This window comes from Lepisma saccharinum, chromosome 16, assembly GCF_977018435.1.
Source record: "Lepisma saccharinum chromosome 16, izLepSacc3.1, whole genome shotgun sequence".
Taxonomy (NCBI): domain Eukaryota; kingdom Metazoa; phylum Arthropoda; class Insecta; order Zygentoma; family Lepismatidae; genus Lepisma; species Lepisma saccharinum.
Genome location: NC_139244.1, coordinates 8,491,063 through 8,510,578, shown reverse-complemented (window position 1 = coordinate 8,510,578; position 19,516 = coordinate 8,491,063). Strand labels below are relative to the sequence as shown.

At 37.5% G+C, this 19,516-nt stretch overlaps 1 protein-coding gene across 1 annotated transcript in view; it reads left to right on the top strand.

Moving 5' to 3' along the window:
* LOC146000244 (U3 small nucleolar RNA-associated protein 25 homolog) overlaps window positions 1-18,313 on the top strand; it is a 33,625-nt gene extending 15,312 nt beyond the window's left edge. Inside the window, exons 3-7 of the mRNA XM_083137667.1 lie at window positions 629-830; window positions 8,864-9,283; window positions 12,480-12,686; window positions 17,172-17,348; window positions 18,088-18,313. Coding sequence (XP_082993793.1) covers window positions 629-830; window positions 8,864-9,283; window positions 12,480-12,686; window positions 17,172-17,348; window positions 18,088-18,252 — 1,171 coding nt within the window. The 3' untranslated portion in view covers window positions 18,253-18,313. The remainder of the gene's footprint in view (window positions 1-628; window positions 831-8,863; window positions 9,284-12,479; window positions 12,687-17,171; window positions 17,349-18,087) is intronic.
* The last annotated feature ends 1,203 nt before the right edge of the window (window positions 18,314-19,516 follow it).

Genomic DNA, 19,516 nt, shown 5'->3' with positions numbered 1-19,516 from the left:
AATTTTGGATTTGTTATTTTTGTAGACACCCTGTATTCTTAATTAAATTTTATAAAACTTCAAACATGGATCGTACGTATCATCAAGCAATTCAAAATCATTATCCTCTGTACAAAGAGGATACGTACATACAAGGAGAAAACTTCAAATTTTGCGGCAATGTGTATGTACATGGGAAAATGTTGGTTTACTGGCAGTAAACCATGTAATATGGGCCACTTATATATACATAATCTTGTACATCTACCATGCGTGGTAAGACCCCACTACACTCATGCTTACATTGAAAAATCAATACGCAAGCCATCCGTGCATCTCCATCCCAGATGCCATACTTAGACAGTGGACCTTGAAAATTACTCTGTTCCAAAAATTAAAAGAGCAGTGCAGATATAATACTTTTTCCGTGCAATATTATTACCAGTGGTAAAATGCCAAACAGAATTTTATTCTCATTAGAAGTCAGTTAAACTATGCATAAGTGATGAAGTTTTTTAGCATAAAAAACAAAAAATATATTTGAAAAAATGCTTTTACTGCTATTACTTATAATTTCTTAACATTAAAAAAGGTAATTGCTTTTTAAAAGATTTGTTTATTGAAATGTAATCTCTCTCTATTTTTACAGAGTGGTAAAGTTCATAATTAGCATTCTTCTTCCTGGCAAGAAAGGCGTTACCAATAAAAAGAGATTCCTTGATGAATTCAGCGGGGAAACAATAGCCATGCCCCACAGAAGACCTAAACCGGAAGACTATGAGAAGACATTTGCTGGAAACACTGACGATACATTCCGAATCGGGTTGACAATAAGAAAGAAAAGATTGAAGGTAAATTGTCTTATCTTCTTTTTCTTTAAGATGTACAGTAATTTATTTTTGCTCAAGTGTAGTGGTATAATCATGGCTGGATAATTGATAAGTGAACTTCGCACTTTTTCCAAATCTGAATTTGTAAATGGTTGTGTTGTTTACATAATCTTTGGGGAAATACAAAACCCTCTATTTAAGAAAAATGAAAATATATCATAAATGCTTATATCAATAAAAATTACAGTTAAGGCATGATTTACACTTAGTGCCAGCATAATTTACAGTGCTTAAAGGAAATTTTTTTTGGACATTGTAACCAGACCTAATACCTGTACTGTTACTCACCTGGTACAGGCTGTTTAGAGCAGTTGAAATGTTATGTGTGATACAAATATGAGTTGAAATGTTTATAGAACAAGCTAACTAAAAAATTTACTAATTTAATAAATACACATAAGCAAATTTACTAACATTTCTACACGATGTACTTGTAATGGTTGTATTTATTTTCGTGACCGGCCACCGAAAGCAATAAAACCGTTACATGTAAGTTGCATGGAAAATGTTTTGTGTATTTATTATACTACCACATCGTTCATTCCCCAAACATGAAATCATTTATTTCACATAATACGATGAGATTACGGATTTCACATTTTTTGTTGATGATCAAGAAAAGATAAATTTCATCATCAAGGAAGGTCTTTCTTTTAAAGCATAGAAACCACATTATGTTAATATTTTTTTAAGTAAGTGCAACAAATGGTAGAAAATTTATACCCTAGGCATAATAAAAATCAGAATATAGGGATGTCATAATGTTTTTTTTTTAGATTCCTTGCCATATAGTATTCATTCCACATTGAGTTTCAAATTCTGAGAATACCATTTGTAGAACTTTATAGATTTCTTGTTACCCTGCCCCCGTATCAGGGCAACAGTGTTTTTTCTTATAATATTTTATCCATATGCTAATTAATTAGGTAGTTACATATATTAAAATGTGTATAGGGTTGGCCACACTAATATTCATTACTTAGTGTAAATCAATTTCTTATGTGTTTTGTCAGGTTCTTATATTGTCTGTATAGAAACTACAGGGAGGTTATTTCAGTCGTTCACCGCCAGAGTGACGGCCGTTCGGCGGGCTCTTCATGCAACAGGTCCCGGCAAATTGCGTTCAGGAAGTCCGTAACAGAAACCGCTTGTTTTGTAATGTTTCCACTTTTCACAATTACAGTTACAATTACAATTGAAATAAGCACGTAACTTGTCGCAAGGATTGCAGGAAAAGGTGCCCTCGCAATTACAAATATTTCTGGCACCTTATTTCTGACATCTAATCTTAGATTAGTCATCGCTACTTTATTCTCAGTTGTCGCGACAGCGCCTGCAGCTTATCGGGGGTTGGGTGAGTTGTCAGCCGCGAGAGGGCGCTTCATACTGCACGTGTCGGCAGTGATGCCAACCGTAGGGACATGTCCCTACGCATAGGGACTTTTCACTAAATTTCGCCCGCGTAGGAACAGATTTTGCCAAATGAGGGAAAACGTAGGTACTTTTTTCAATCTTGGTAAATTACATTTTATGAATTAGTTTATCTGGATACTTTAGCGAGGAGGAGAAAAAAGAACTAACTAACAAATCTCCATCAGAATTTTGGAACATGTTATCGGTTACCAAAAACTTTCAAGGCAAGTTCCTTTTTGAAAACATTTCCACTCTCGCGAAAATAGTGCTAACATTGCCGCATTCTAACGCGGAAACGGAAAGAATATTTTCAATGTTAAGTGATACAAAAACAAAAAAGGGAAATAAAATGGGACCAAAATTGTTAAAGAATGCAGGAAATACAGCATCACCAACCAACATCCATCTCTTCACAGCAGCAGCATGTATGACTTCAAATAACATAATCAACAGTAAACGACTCAACGTTATTCATTAGGGGTGTGCTGGATTCTTTACTTTAAAAAGTCGTTAATTCTCGACGTTTTCTGCCTTGTAAGTTTCTGGAACTTATCGAAAGTTGTAAGTTTTTATTCTAGAAATGCAAAAACGATCACTTAAAGTGAAAATGACTTGTAAAATTCGAGATTTCCAGTGCTTCTGGAAATTTCGAACATTTTCCCGTCCAGAAAATTTTCCGACTTGGTCGGGAAATTGCAAATTTTTCAGTCCCGAATGTCGGGATTTAAAAAAATTACCGTCCCGATCCCGTCCCGACCCAAAAAATTCTGTCCAGCACACCCCTATTATTCATTAAGGCAAGAATTTACAATACCGGACCCTTCTGTAATTTCTATGCTACGTCTTATACTCACGAAATAATTATTCGTGATTATTTATCTCAAGTTAACATGTTGGGGTGAGGGGGAAAAAATGTTCATTAACGTGCAGAAGTTGTAAAATAACCTTTTCAATTCTCGCAATGATTCTCCGTATACAAGTATGGTAGCCATATTTGTTGATATGAACAAATTAAAATTAGTTACGCTGTCTACAGCGTTGCCACACTGTTGATTTCATACTTGGAGAGCATGGATCGTGTAAGAATGGCGGAAGAGAACAGTAAAAAAGTTGTTAATGTTGTACAGATTGTTAGGTGGAGTGTGCAGGAGGATGGCTGTGGGCTAATTAATAAACTTATGGATTTCAGTATATTGCCCAAAGAACGTGCTTACATGTGACAGCGACAATCACGATGTAGAAGAACTGATTTGATTACAGGTAAATTTGGCAACAGTACATCAATCATAAAATTGCAGGATACGAAAATAGCATCTTCGATGATGAACGTTTCCCGTTAAAGTGCTACGAAAATAATATTTTTTATCGGTTCGTAATCACAATTACCGCAAAACCATTCAGGAATAGCCCCACTGACCATTCTCGGTAAGTTTAGGTTAAGTTAGGTTAGGCAAACATAGTTAAAATTTGGGCTCGAAAAAAACATGCACGGGTAGCCCAACAAACCATTGACGGATAGCCCCACGAACCATTCAGGTACGGTTAGTTTAGGTTAGGATAGGCAAACATAGTTAAAATTTGGGGTCGTAGTAATATCAGGAATGTATATTTCGTTTTTTAAGTATTGGAAACACAAAATCTTCCGGTAAATAATAAGCAATCGTGCCGATCGCGGACCACTCAATTTCACTTATTTTGCAATTTCTACACGTGACCCCCCAAATCTTAACTTGAAATTCGTGATTAGGAGGCCTCAATTAGTGAGTATGCAAAATATTACAAAAATCGGGGAGGGGTCATGTATTGTAAATTTGCTCCTTCATTAATTGTGGAAGCACCGAGCAGAAAGATTTGGTAAGTAAATGTGTATATTTTATCTTCTGTTTTGCATGCTTATGAGGTGTTGTTTTTTTTAGTTACTTTACTTGGCGTAGGGGCATTTGGTCAGTTGTAGGGACATTTTGACTACGTCTGTAGGGACATTGCTGAAAAATGGTTAGCAACACTGTCGGCTACCAGACGTCAGTGTTCGTTCATGTTCAATTCTGTTTGCGTTCAACAGTACGCGTGTTGCTTATACTGTGTTATTGTAATGTGCTACTCATGGCCAGTGCTTTATTGTGTGTTAATTGTTATTCATTCATTACTTATGTCGTTAAACAAATATAGTCTTGAACAGAGAGTTTTTATGTACGATAATTACGTGAAAACGAATTCTTGCAGAAAAGTGGTCAGGCAATTACGAGAGACAGGATCTCTTGAACCTAAGAAACGTGTTGTATTGCTGTTAAAGGAGGTCATTTTCAACATCTCTTATAACACAGGAGGTTAGTGATCATCATTATTATTACTTTTAAATATCATGTTACGCTTTCGGTTTGCTTTATGCGCCGGGATGCTGTCTTCCATTTCTGTCAACTGAGGATAACGTAGCGATGTCTAATCTAAGATTAGATGTCAGAAATAAGGTGCCAAAATATTTGTATTTGGGAGGACACCTTTTCCAGCATCCTTGCGACAAGGTACGTGCTTATTTCAATTGTAATTGTAACTGTAATTGTGAAAAGTGGAAACATTACAAAACAAGCTGTTTCTGTTACGGACTTCCTGAACGCAATTTGCCGGGACCTGTTGCATGAAGAGCCCGCCGAACGGCCGTCACTCTGGCGGTGAACGACTGAAATAACCTCCCTGTATGTAACACCCTTGTGTTCATTCGTATCTCAAATGTTGAGGAAAAAAGAAGCCATATTTGCCTGTTGAAAATTAAAGTTTTGAAACGAGGGCTGTTGGCAACAAGTTTTCAGCCCACGATGAGTGCCCTATGCTTGTTTGATTATCGTAATAGCTATTTCGGAATTATTTCCCTTCCTTTTATTATCTTTCCCCTCCCCTTTGAGTGTCACAGCTGTGTTCCTTCTGCTCTGCAAACACTTCAGAGCTCCTGTGTAACTTAATGTTGAGCACTTTTGCCTTATATGCAACTGGTTCAAAGTTCAATCCAATGCAAGCCTCAAAATTTCAGTATTCACTCAATCGGTGAGTTGCTTGAAAAGAAGTAGCAACTCAAGCACAGACCAGAAAAGATCTGTGATGGGACTTGCTTCCTTGTATGCTTTCCAAATTTGGTGGCCACCAAAGGTTTCACCAGGTTAAACTATGACATCATCATTTTTCATCGGCCTCTGGAACTGGTGTGGCTGGTAATCAAAATGGCATTGTCTGCTTTGAAGCTTGTTCTTATTCATCATATCTGTTCTGTAGGCAATGGTATGAAATGTCATGCTGATTTTGTAGTACTGAGGGTTGTAACGTGATGGTTGCGTACGTAAGAAAAGGTAGTAAAAGTTATTTAAGGAAACGCGCAAAAGGTCCGGGATCAATTAATGTACGTACGTCGAATCAAATAACAACCTATCAGTAGGGGCATGCATATTTCGTTTTTGACGAAAAAACGAAATTTGAAAAAACACATTGTAGTGTTAATTTTTCATGTTTTTGAAAGGTGTGAGGTGCATTTTGTGACCATATTTTGTCACGAAATAATGCGAAATGAACTGCAAAAAGCGAAATTAACTCTTAAACACGAAATTCAGGATTTATTCACCGCCGTGACACCTTCCGAGGTCTGAATTATCCTGAGAGTTATGCAATTCCCGGAAAATTGATTAATTCTGCTGTTAATATTGGAGAAGCAAGAATGGACTCCTTTATACAGAAATAAACTTAATACTCTGATAACTACATAAATGTGCTATTAGAAGTGAAATGTTAATTCTGTGGAATAAGTGTAGTTTTTAAATCAAATTTAGGATTATTTTCACAATTTTAAAACCAATATGTCTTTTTATATACCACTTTTCGTCCATTTTTTCACCGCTATAACACCGATATTTTATTTTATTTACCGCTTTTGAACCCGAAATTGACTCAGTTTTTGTACCGAAATTTTGCCTTTTTATTTACCAAAAATATGTGCCTCTACCTATCAGTTACAAAAGTCGCGATTTGTTGAGGTTAATGGTCAGCGTTTATCACTGCCACCTCAGTCTCTAATGAAAACCAATGGTAAAGTGTAATATGCCCGGATATAGGGAACCCATCAAAACACTAAACAAAAAAAAAAGAAAAGGAAAAAAGGAATTAATACATTCACAGAATATCGTGGAAAATTCACACTAGATTGACAATTCAAGATATGTATATCTATAACCACATGAGTACATGTACATAGACCGTCTCCAGAATCTGTAACAATACCAATCAATTAGTTCACCGTTTTTTTCAACAATAGTAACCTTTTTTGTTTTGTTTTACAGTAAAGGTTTCAAAAACAATAGAGTAAAGTTCATTTGAGCCTTTAAGTCTGAATTTATTACGTTAATCTCGCAGCGAAGACTGATTAACGTTTCAATAAGCAAACATATACATCAAACAATTATGAACAACGCTCCCATTTTAACTCCCACAAGATTATTTCAAAAAAGGTCCAAACAATTATTTTTGTAGCCTGTAGTTTCATACATTAAGTCGTTATAGACCCAACCACAAACAAAAATGTATTCAACCAAACAGTCGATGCAAATAACTTCAAATTCTTAAACAAGATCGATTCTCAACAATTCACTATAGTAACATTCTTTTCCTTCTTTGCAACAATTTCCCTTTTACTTTGGTGCTCCCATTTTACTTTATCTTTCTTTGTGCCGAACAAACATTATCTTCAATTGTATTCTGTCATCCCTGAGACGCTGTAATAAATTACGCTAGTGTACGCCTTGCTTAATTAATATTAAGAATATTAGAAACTCTCCTTTACTTTTTTTTCTTTTGTACGACGAATAGCGACGACGACACGTTTGCCCAACAAATACGTAATTAATTTAATTTTGCATAATTCCAATAAGTCGACGCTTATATCTTCTTCTTTCCAATTATTCGAACTCGCGATTCGGTTCGTAAAGGTACATGAATCCGACACACTTCACTTTTTTTTGTATGTCACAAAAGAGGGATTTGAACACAGTACATACCTCAATAGTCCACTCAAAACCGTTCCATCTGATCAATCCAACTCTGCAACTGGGGCATCAAATAGAATTCGGCTTCCTTCTCGTCCAGTCGTCGTTCCACTTGCGAAGTATCAGGAAACATGCGTTAGCTTGCTTCTCGATCAAATTTCCGTATACTGCTCCATGGTGCTAGTGACAACGGGTACCTTGCAGTACGCAGCAAACGACCTGTCCTCAGGTCAAACGGGACTCAGTTCTCGCACGTTAGATTCCCTCACAAAAAAATGTAGTTGTTCCGCTTTTTAACTCCAAACGGCGAAATTGAGAAAAGGAGGTCCTTTGGGTAGTTGGCCGAAATACAGAGAGAGAGTCCAATACTATTGCGTGAAATCGGAGACAGAATGCAAGTCTCGTCTAGCGAGACACCGTTCCACGCTAAACACATGTGATGCTCTCTCTCACACTCTTTTCCTCGTAGCCACACTGGCTGTTTCGAGGAAGTCGGCCGGATCGGAACTGAATGAGCTTGCACGCTCGTAAATGCGGCACTGGGCGAAGATCGGTGGAGACACCTAGCGGCGACTATCACAACCAACAAATCACAAGACTGACGCAAGGCGTACAACGAAGGAGGAAAAATGTGAGGTCTTTCTACGCGGTGTTTAAACGTAATGAAAAGAGGTCCTTTGGGTAGTTGGCCGAAATACAGAGTGAGAGTCCAATACTATTGCGTGAAATCGGAGACAGAATGCAAGTCTCGTCCAGCGAGACACCGTTCCACGCTAAACACACGTCATGCTCTCTCTCACACTCTTTTCCTCGTAGCCACACTGGCTGTTTCGAGAAAGTCGGCGGGATCGGAACTGAATGAGCTTGCATGCTCGTAAATGCGGCACTGGGCGAAGATCGGTGGAGACACCTAGCGGCGACTATCACAACCAATAAATCACAAGACTGACGCAAGGCGTACGACGAAGGAGGAAAAATGTGAGGTCTTTCTACGCTGTGTTTAAACGTAATGCTTTTTTATTACACTCCGCGCAGAAAAACGTTACAGGGTGTATAAACTGAATGCAGTCATAAACTGTCAACATTTTTAATAGTACTGCTCCTTCACTTGCATAACATGTGAAATAAAATATGTCGATGCATCTAAGCATGTACCCGTGCATAACATGCATAAAAGTATCCATTCACAATATTCAATATTTTTACAAAGAATACCACTTAAATTCGTAGCACACCTGCAAATTGAGATGTTGTTAAGTGAAAGTGTGTCATATTTGTGAAATATCGTCTGTAATTTTGTCACTGTGAGTGTCTTTTTGCTAATAAACGCGAATATGTGTGCACTTTCAAAATCTAGTCTTTATTTGTTTTAGTATGAAGGTTTCCGGATTTCACCAAATTTGGCATAATTTTTGGTTCACCAGTTTGATGCATGCTGAAAGCGCATACTTCATCTCTCAATGAGAAACTGTTTGGGCAAAAGACTGTTGTGCCTCAGCTTAATATTGTTCTAGGTTTCTTTTCTAAAATACTGACGTTGTTATTTCATTTTCATTTCAGCTGTACACTGACTTTTATTCATGTGATATCCTAGTGGCTTCTCCGTTGGGTCTTCGCCTGATCGTGGGTGCTGAAGGTGAGAAGGAGAGAGAATATGATTTTTTATCTTCGGTTGAAATCCTGGTTGTGGATCAAGCCGATGTTCTCTACATGCAGAACTGGAATCACCTTCTTCACATATTTGACCATCTACACCTGCAGCCGAGGGAATCGCACGGAGTGGACTTTTCTCGAGTTCGGCTCTGGGCACTCAATGGGTGGAGCCGCTACTACCGACAGACGTTGGTCATAAGTTCCATTTCGCTGCCTGTGATTAACTCTCTGTTTAATCGTCACTGCCGTAATTATGCTGGGAAAGCTCGGACTGTGAATACTGTACCTTCTGGAGCAATCTGTGAGGTGTTTGTCCAGCTGCCGCAGGTATGGTTTCAATAAAGTTATAGTGTGTTTCAAAAGTCATGCTACCCTATCTTTGACCACTTATAACATGAAAAATAGTAGAGACAATCAACTGGGTTTTCTGCATTATGAAACCTCCTCTATCGAGATGTTTTTTTTAAAATATTTTTTGATTGCCAATTCGTTCCATGCAGGGAATTAATCAATTCACAATGAATTTTCTTACAGAATGCCAATTTGTGAGGAGAATATATTTTCAGAAATTATTGCAAAGTCATAGTTTCATAGTTCTCCGTGGTTTGTGATCAATGGAGATTGTGCAGCACATGATGGCTCAATCAGGACACGAACCCAGGTTTCTGGCATGCCATACTATTGCTCTACCAACTGAACTACCGAGCCTGCCTGGCTTTGCCTCATTTTTTGCTGCTGCTGTATTCTCTGCATGGAACCGTCTGTGCTAGTGCTACCGCGACAGGATCTGTTGGCTTTGAAATACTGCAGACGTCCTCCCAACATGGAGATGTAAATTAATTAAGATATGTGGCATATAATCCTAGTTAGCAACACTAGCAGTCTAGAATTTTAATAGCAGATTCTGGCAACATGTACTCAAGTATGTATAAATGATAATTTTACTCTGAAATTTTACTTTTGATGATAAATTTTGTTGTATCTGGCAAAACTGCATTTATTATACAGCCAAGCCATGGCCAAGGTATCACAATACCAGTACAGCTGGAATGGATCATGTAAAAGTCCAGCCACAGTAGCCGGGTGAACCAAGAATGCGGTCAGAAGTGCCATTTCACTACACATTATCATCTCCTTTTCGATTTAGTTGTATTGTCAGTAATTGGCTACATGTTAACCTGCATCTATAAGATTCTAGACTGCTAGTGTTGCCAATGAAGATTATAAGCCACCAAAATGCCACTTTTACTTTTCACCCAAAGGTGCACCATGCCATGAAGGCATATAGGGGGTGTGGGGGTAACGCCCCACACTTTCTTGATCCGGTCTTTTCACCCATAAAATTATTATTTCAAAACCTATCAAATGACCTACCGGGTGTCCGAGAAGTCTTTGTATGAAAACAAAAATTAACTGTATCCGTTATATGCAACATAGACATGAAAAAATGGTACCAAAATGTTCGGAAACTATTCAAGTTTTATTGGCAATAGGAAAGAAACCAATATACCTCCACGTGAGCACCCTTGGTAGCACGGAGTACATCTAGTCGAAATTCAACTTCTCGCCATGCATTAGCCAACATCACAGGAGGGATTGATGTGATGACTTGGGTTATCCGTTGTCGCCGAGTTGCAAGATCGGATACAGGAGTTCTGTAGACATTGTCTTTCACATAACCCCATAGAAAAAATCTAAAGTTGTTATGTCTGGAGATCGTGCAGGCCACGCTGTCGGTCCATCTCGTCAAATCCATTTTCCAGGAAATGTCTGATCAAGGTAGGAACGAACCTCCACACTCCAATCTGGCGGTGCACCGTCTTGTTGAAAGATAACATCTGGGTGGTATTCTAGCAATTGAGGAACAGCAAACAATTGCAACATGTCGAGATACACTCCAGATGTTACGGTGTCCTCACAGAAAAAGAATGGTCCGATTATTCTGTCATGCAGCAGCACGCACCAAACATTCACCCACAGTCGACTTCCTCACCTCATGAGGGGGCTCTTTACCCCAGATACGCCCATTGTGTCTATTCACTAAACCACTGACATGAAAGACCGCCTCGTCTGAAAAAGCAACACATTCCAGATTATCCATTATCAGCATCAATGCGTGATAACATTTTCACCGCAAAGTTATACCGACGTTTGCCGTCATTGGGCAACAAAGCCTGCAGGATTTGCACTTTGTATGCATGAAACAGTAAACGTTTGTGTAACACATCATGAACAGAATTTTTTGGCATCTGTAATTCACGTGAGGCCGTACACACGGATTTCTTCGGACTGCGCACAAAAGCCACTCTGACATCTTCCACCCTTTCGTCTGAGGTTGATGGTCGGCCACTTCTCGGTGCGTCAGCAACAGATCCTGTGGTCTTGAATTTGTCATACCACGACTAAATGCTTCTAACATCGGGTGGCACCTTTCTGTACGATGTCTGCACTGTTTTTTGTGACCTGCTCTCGTGAAACCACAGGACACACTCAGCTTTTTCCTGATTTGTGTACATTTCCGGTTTGCTGGACACTGGCACTGCTACACTACTGCAACATTACAGAAACCTGAAACAAAATAAACTTGAATAGTTTACGAACATTTTGGTACCATTTTTTCATGTCTATGTTGCATATAGCGGATACAGTTAATTTTTGTTTTCATACAAAGACTTCTCGGACATCCGGTATATTTGTAGTAAACCACAGATTAATATGGCTTTAATAACATAACTGTAAATAATTTCTTATGATCTCCCCTGAAATTGGCATTCTGGAAACCTTTATTCTAAATCGAGCCTTTAATTAATCTCTAGAATTTCCTGTATGGAATGAACTGGTAGTCAAAAATAAGTATAAGAATATCACAATCGGTGAGTCTTTATGATACAGAAATTCATTGTGAATATCTCCTAATTTTTATGGTATAAGTCAGTGGTTTCCGAGGGTGCCGCAAAATGTGATACATTTCGGATTGCTCAACTTTTGAAACACACTGTAGCACCACTACCTCTTCTTGAATTGTAGATTATATTTCTTCTGGTTAATGTGCTTATTGATAGAACTGAACCGCTATTGGAAAGAATTGATTGGATCGTATTTACTGATACCAGCCAATACTGTTCCGGCATTATGATCATTTGCAGGGTCCACAAAAACGCAAGGTGACACATTTATGGAGTGTTTCAATTGATTTTCTACCAATATTATGTTGGGGGAAATTTATTTTGTGATTACCTAACAGGTGTTTCTGTATTTCATGTAATTTTTCAATATTTTAAAGCAAAACTCTTGTAAATTGATGTGGAATATTGACCCATTAATATTAATCAATTATTTTGAACAACTTTTTTAATTATTACAATTTTCAAGCATCGGTATTGGTGGATATCTGTTCAAAGTTCTATCATCTCAGACCCATGTATTGACATAATGTTTGGAATGCTCTCTTGATAAGACATTTAATCCTGATTGAAAGGTGATCTTATTAAAAATGTTTATAGTTGTTCTCTTTCCTTGTCAGGTTTTCCACAGATTGGAAGCAAAGTCCGCCAAGGATGCCCTCGACAAGAGATTTGACTTCTTTCTGTCGAAGATTTTACCCCAGTTCAAGGAGAAGATAATGAGCCATGTTCTCATCTACGTGCCCTCGTATTTTGATTATGTGAGGTTGAGGAACCACTTCAAAAGAGAAGACACAAATTTTGTGCAAATATGTGAATATTCAAAGGTACGTTTGGTGGAAGAGATTTTAGTAGGCGTGCATCTTTTCAGTATTTTTCTGCTTTTCTCAGAAATCGGTCATATTCAGTACTAATTTCCATATTATGGGATGGGCTTGTAGAGACAAAGACACTTGTCTGGTGTTACCTTTTTGTTTGATAAAGAGATTAATAGGTAAATATTGAACAGGAATAAAATGTTGATTTGTTCTTATTATTATTAAAAGACAGACAAATAACTAGATGCATGCGTATTTTGTTTTTGTCAGATACTCAAAATGTGAAAGGTGAGGTGCATTTTCCTACCGAGTTTTGTCACGAAATGATGCAAGAAGCACGAAATTTATTATTTTTTTTACCAACACAATACTTTCTGAGGTCTGAAAATCAATTTACTTCTGCTGTAAATATTTGAGAAGCAAAGATGGACTCTTTTGTACAGGAATATATTTAATACTCTTATTAACTGCATAAATGTGCTATTAGACGGAAAGTGTTTATTTTGGATAATAAGTGTAGTTTTTAAAAATGAAATTTAGGGTTATAATCACCATTTTAGCACCTAGTGTCATTTTGGACACCACATTTGATCCCAAAATATGTCCAGGTTTTGTACCAAAAATGTTGATCTTTTATTCACAATAAAAATATTTGGGCCTATCAATAATGTTTCAGCCACCTCCAAGGCTGAACATATTGGATGGTTCCCCATTTAAGTCCTGTCCTGGTTATGGGGATTCCTTTGTGAGTCATCCCTTGTGGATATGTGTGGGTTTCTCTGACTTGTCCATTTGTGTGTTGAATGCCCATTTACAGCCTCAGCTTCTATCAATGGCCTGGTCATCTTAGTTTTTAGATGTTTTTATGTTCATGATGGATGCGCCCGACCCTGTGGCCGAGTGGTTAGCACATCGCGCTGCGACGCCAAGGGTCCCGGGTTCGAATCCTGGTCGGGCTTGGTTGTTTGTGAATGTCCATTCATCAATTTCATCATTTCTTCACTCATGCCCATCTTCGCAAATTAGCCAAGAGGCACAAAACACGAAGTAAAATAAACTAAATCAATCAATCAATGATGGGTGCGGTAAATGCAGTTTATGTATTACTTACGAGAAATTTTGTATTTCCATGTTTGCACAATTGGATAGTTAGTTATTTCCGATTAATTTTGAAGGCTCAATGCCTTCATTCACAAAGGGTATGGTATCTGGAGCAGAGATGCCATACCCTTTGTGAATGAAGGCAGTGAGCCTTCAAAATTAATTGGAAATAAACTATCCAGTTGTGCAAACGTGGAAAATCTAAATTTCTCGTAAGTGTTTTATGTTCTTGATAACGAATTTGTCTTTGTAATATTTGTTTAGTAGATATGTGGCCCCATTTTAGATGCAAGGAAAAATAGCTTCAGTGCTGATGTGCAGATAATAATTTTAGTAATCAAATCAAACAGGGTACGGATGCAAATTTATTTGCTGTTTCTGGTTTGCATTTATGTTCAGATGTGCAGCATCAGAAAAGAGAGTGGAGGAATTTAGAACTTGAGACTAGATCTGAACAGATACCACCAGTAACAATACTGCTGCTACGGTGACCAACCTTCGACAATCAGCTTAAGGGAGATTTCCAACTTTGAATGTAAGGGAGATTTAGTCACGACAAATTTTGTGCATTTTTAGCAGTGTGGCATCACTCCAGCAAATGTTTATATCATATACTAGTGGCAATACAGAATTAAAATTTACGAATTTCCATATTTCTTTGCAGAACCAAGCATTTTTTTTATCTTGTGCCAATTTCAATAACTTTTTGACAACTTACAACTATAATCAATTATGAGTGTAATTACTTTGTATGGCTTGCCGAACTCGTATTGTATCAGGAAGAATTTATATGTTGCGATCATGTTTGTTAATGAACTATACAGGAGAAATAGATTGTCAATACGGGAGGTGGGAGGATCGAAAAAAAAAAATATCTCCAATGTGAGAATTCCCAGGAAATACCGGAGGGTTGGTCACCCTAACTGACACAGATACTTGTATCGATACCATACTAAACATTGTAGCAACCTAAATTATTTAAGGATATTTGTAAATTCTAATTGTGAGTATTCCATTGGAACTACGTGGGTGACACTAAAAGTTTTTAGATGCGGCAACACTGATTGCAGCAATACATTGTCTCTAGGATATGTTGAAGTTAGTAGTCTGTGAAGTGTGATAATGCTGCAGAATTTATAGTTGTTAATTGTTGTGTGCCAGAAATTAGTCAATTATTGTCGTGTGTGTACAGTAAAATGGATTTAACACGGGAGCACTTCAGAGCAATGATTTTTTACGATTTTCGAGCAGGTTTAACGCAGCAGCAATGTTATGAAAGGCTCCGAAATGCATTTCAGGAGGAAGCCCCATGCCGTGCGACTGTGTTTAATTGGTTTTTAGAATTTCGACGTGGACGTCAGAAACTCAGTGATGAATTACGTGATGGTTGTCCTGTGACAGCAACTTCTCAAGAAAACGTCGACAGAGTGCGTCGCATGATAGAGGAGGATAACCGGGTGACATATGCAGTTATTAGTGCAACAGGCACGGGTCACATGGTGCATGAAAATGCTGGACAAATTTAACCAAGGGCAATCAAATGCAGTGTATGACATCGTAACAGGTGACGAAACTTGGGTGTACTGTTATGAACCCGAGAGCAAACGACAGTCGACGCAGTGGATCTTCCCGGATGAAGACCCACCAACAAAAGTCAGGAAGGGACGAAGTGTTGGCAAACAAATGGTTGCCACTTTCTTCAGTCGGACGGGCCATATTGCAACAGTGCCGCTACAGGGACGTCGGACCGTTAATGCTGAATGGTACACTACGGTTTGTTTACCGGAGATCGTGCGGAAAGTTCGTGAAAAACGCCCACGAAGTCGCATTATTGTGCATCAAGACAATGCGCGCAGCCATACAGCAGTACGAACAATTGAATTCTTCAAAGCCTCCAACATCGAAGAAATGACTCATCCTCCTTACAGTCCCGACCTCGCCCCTTGTCATTTCTTTCTGTTCCCTAAAATCAAGGATACATTACGAGGTTCTTCATTTTCTACTCCCGAAAAGGCAGTCACCGCCTTCGTTCAGTGCATTCAAGAGGTGCCTGCAGATGTGTGGTCCCAGTGCTTTCACACTTGGTTTGAGCGGATGAACAAGTGTATCAACTGTCGTGGAGAATACTTTGAAAAATTATAACATTCATACTTTTGGTCTCCAGTGTTTTACTTGCGCGTGTCTAAAAACTTTTAGTGTGACCTATCGTATATCACTTGAATCAGCCAGTGTCATTTTTAAATTCTCATAATTTAACATTTATGAGGTAATTTTTAAATTTTCGTAATTTGACATTTATGAGGTAACCAGGATGTTAAAGCTGCTCTCATTTCAGGGGTTCAGAACACAAGTGGTGTAACTCCATTCAAGACAGTTTTGAGAAAAATGCAGGTTTAAATAACTTAGTACTATGTTTATTTAGCTCTTGGAGCAAGAATTTGAAACTTAGGAGATGCTTACTTCTAGCACTGAACTGTTGATATTTCACAGTTTTAAGTTGTACGTGCAACTCTTATTACCACGAAAAGTGGAGTTACGCCACTTGTGCTCTGAACCCCTCATTTAACCAGAGAATCCTTTTTATTTTCACACAATACCGCTGCAAGATTTACAGGATATTTATGCAGAGAAAGTGTAATGTGGCATTTTGTGTACCCAGTAAGAGACCCAAGTATTAGTTTGTATCAGTAATCTCTAGGGGCATGCATATTTCATTTTTGACGAAAACAGAAAATGTGAAATAACACATTCTAATCTTAATTTTTAATGTTTCTGAAAGGTGTGAGGTGCATTTTCCTACCGTTTTGTCAAGAAATGATCTGCAATATGCGAAATAGACTCTTATACATGGAATTTAAAGTTAATTTACCGATGCGACACTTCCTGAAGTTTGATTTATCCTGTGTATTATGAAATTCACGGAAAAATGATTAATTCTGCTGTAAATATTATACAGGAATAAACTTAATACTGTACTCTGGTAATTACATAAATGTGCTATTATAAGCGTTGTGTTTATTTTCTAATAATTGCAGTTTTTAAATCAACTTTTGGATTATTCATGTTAGAGGAATAAAAAAACAATGTTGATAATAAGAAGACGTAAGTATTTTAGTAACTCACTCCCGTCTTCTTATTTTGGATTATGTTCACAATTTTGAAACCAAAATGTCATTTTATTTACTGCTTTTGATCCTTTTTTTTCACTGCTATAACACTGAAATTTTATTTTATTTACCCAAAATTGACTCTGTTTTTGTACTGAAATTTTGCTTTTTTATTTACCAAAAATTTGTGTGTCTAGTAATCTCATTGTTAAATATGGACTGGGGCTGTTAATACCAACAAATTCCAGAATAGATTATAATGTAAGTTTAATTCTTATTGTTGCAGGAAGGAAAGATAGCCAGGGCAAGAGACTATTTCTGCAACAACAAAGCCCATTTCTTACTTTACAGTGAAAGGTGTCATTTCTTCCGGCGCCTGCGTGTTAAGGGGATAAGGCACCTTGTATTTTACCAACCACCAACATACCCTCATTTCTACAGTGAAATGTGCAATTTGATGCAGGTAATTGTTCATTTTTGTTTTTGTGCTACTCTATGGTTTCTACTGGCCTGAAAAGAGTGGAAAGTCTGGGAATTTTGTAAATAAAATAACATTTATATATCTGGAAAAGTTGGGATAAAAAATTGGGGTTGGGAGGTGAGTTTATTTCCCCTTCAATTGGCTCCTTGATTGAAGATATTTTGCATAAGAATGTTATTACTTTTTTCATTTATTTTCTGACTGTTCGATAAACTTCATTTGCAGAGTATGCAAAGTTAAAGAATGAACTCTTGCTTGTTACTAAGTTAAAGCACTATAGAGTGGTCTGAAAGTAATTTAACAGAACGTACCTGGGAAAGTCAGAGAATTTAGTTTGGCAAATTCTTTACTTCACAATTTTCTTTTGTAATGTCTCAAATCCTCTGACATCTGGGTGAGATGTTTTGTTTGTGTTAACATGCATATAACAGTATGACAAAAGACAATATGAAAGAAGAAATATCGAGACTTACTTCTGACATCAAACTTGGCATCTTTATTATTACTTGCCTAATGAAAATTGATTGAAATAGTTGAAATGTTGTACAAAACAAAAGTAAGTGTGAGATACTTATATCACTGATGATATATTTAATCTAAAGGTTCTTTAATGACTAGTTGTGCCTACTTTGTTTTATTTTACATTAAAGATCGTCAGGTGTTTCTGCTCTACTTTATAACTTTAAGATTTTTCTGCTTTAAGAATATTTGTATTTTTCAGGAATCAAACCAAAATCCAAGGGGAGGTACGGAGAGCAACATGACCGTGACTATGTTGTACACGAAGTACGATGCCCAACAGCTCGCAGCTATTGTGGGTAGCGAGAGAGCTGCTCGCATGATTTCCTCTGATAGGAATGTGCACATGTTTGTCACGGGAGAATAGTTTCTGCCAAGGATTCTGTACAGTTATTCTCTTAAGAAGTAAAAATGTATTAAGTTTTGGATATTACCGTTCTTTATTTTGAACCTTGCTTTACAGTGCTTCTTAATTTGAATTATTCATTGATTCGAACCGGAGTTTATTTCCTTTGAAATTCATATTGAAACCAATGTTAAAAATTCATATGGGACATTCCATTGTCACAGGTGGAACATGCGAACTTTATTTTTAATACTGAATTAACTATTCTACTGATAGTTGAGCAACATTTTTTTTACAGTTCCTGTGCAATGAAATATGAAACTTGACGCTCTTGATTCAATGTAACTAACCTTAAAATACTTTCCCAGATTTGTAGCTACGAGTGAACAGTTTTGTGTCACGGGTGGGACAGACGAAACACTGCCTCTTCAGTTAATAAGAAATTTATTTTAATTTTTGTGAATTGTCAAATGATGTGAAATAAATTATTTAAGACAAAGAGAGAAGGTAATTGACCTTTGAATATTCTAGTGGAGATTTGGGGGAAATGTAAGAGTTAAAGGAGAAATTAATTGTTTTTTGGTGTCATGGATGGGACACAATACAAAACATGAAAAAATCAATATGCTGACCAAGGCAGAAATTTATTTTATTATAAAACATAAACTAAACGTAACGTTTCAACCTTCTACAAGGTCTTCTTCAGACTATGTACCAAGTACAAATGTAACACAGTACAAGAACAGGATGATATACGAGGGTGGTTTGAAAAGTTCTCGGAATGGAATAGAAAGAAACGACTTACAACAGTGATTTTTTTTTATATTTCAATGTAGTCTCCCTGTACACTAATGCACTTGGTCCAGCGATGTTCCAATGCCTTGATCCCATCTCGAAAATTAGATTCCTCCAGGCCTGTGAAATACATGTCAACTTCGGCTATTAGTTCTTCCTTTGAAGTGAATCTCCGTCCGCCGAGGAAACTTTTGAGTTTGGGGAAAAGATGGAAGTCTGAGGGAGCCGAATAAGGCGGATGTGGCAACAATTCGTAACCAAGTTCATGAATTTTTGCCATGGCAACGACACTTGTGTGAGGGTGCGTATTGTCCTGATGCAAGATGATTTTCTTTCTTGCCAAACCTGGCCTCTTTTCCCGTATCTTATGGTTTAGTTGGTCGAGGAGATTAGCGTAGTATTGTCCCGTTATTGTTTGACCAGTGGGAAGATAATCGATCAACAGAATCCCTTTCGCATCCCAAAACACTGATGCCATTACCTTTCCCGC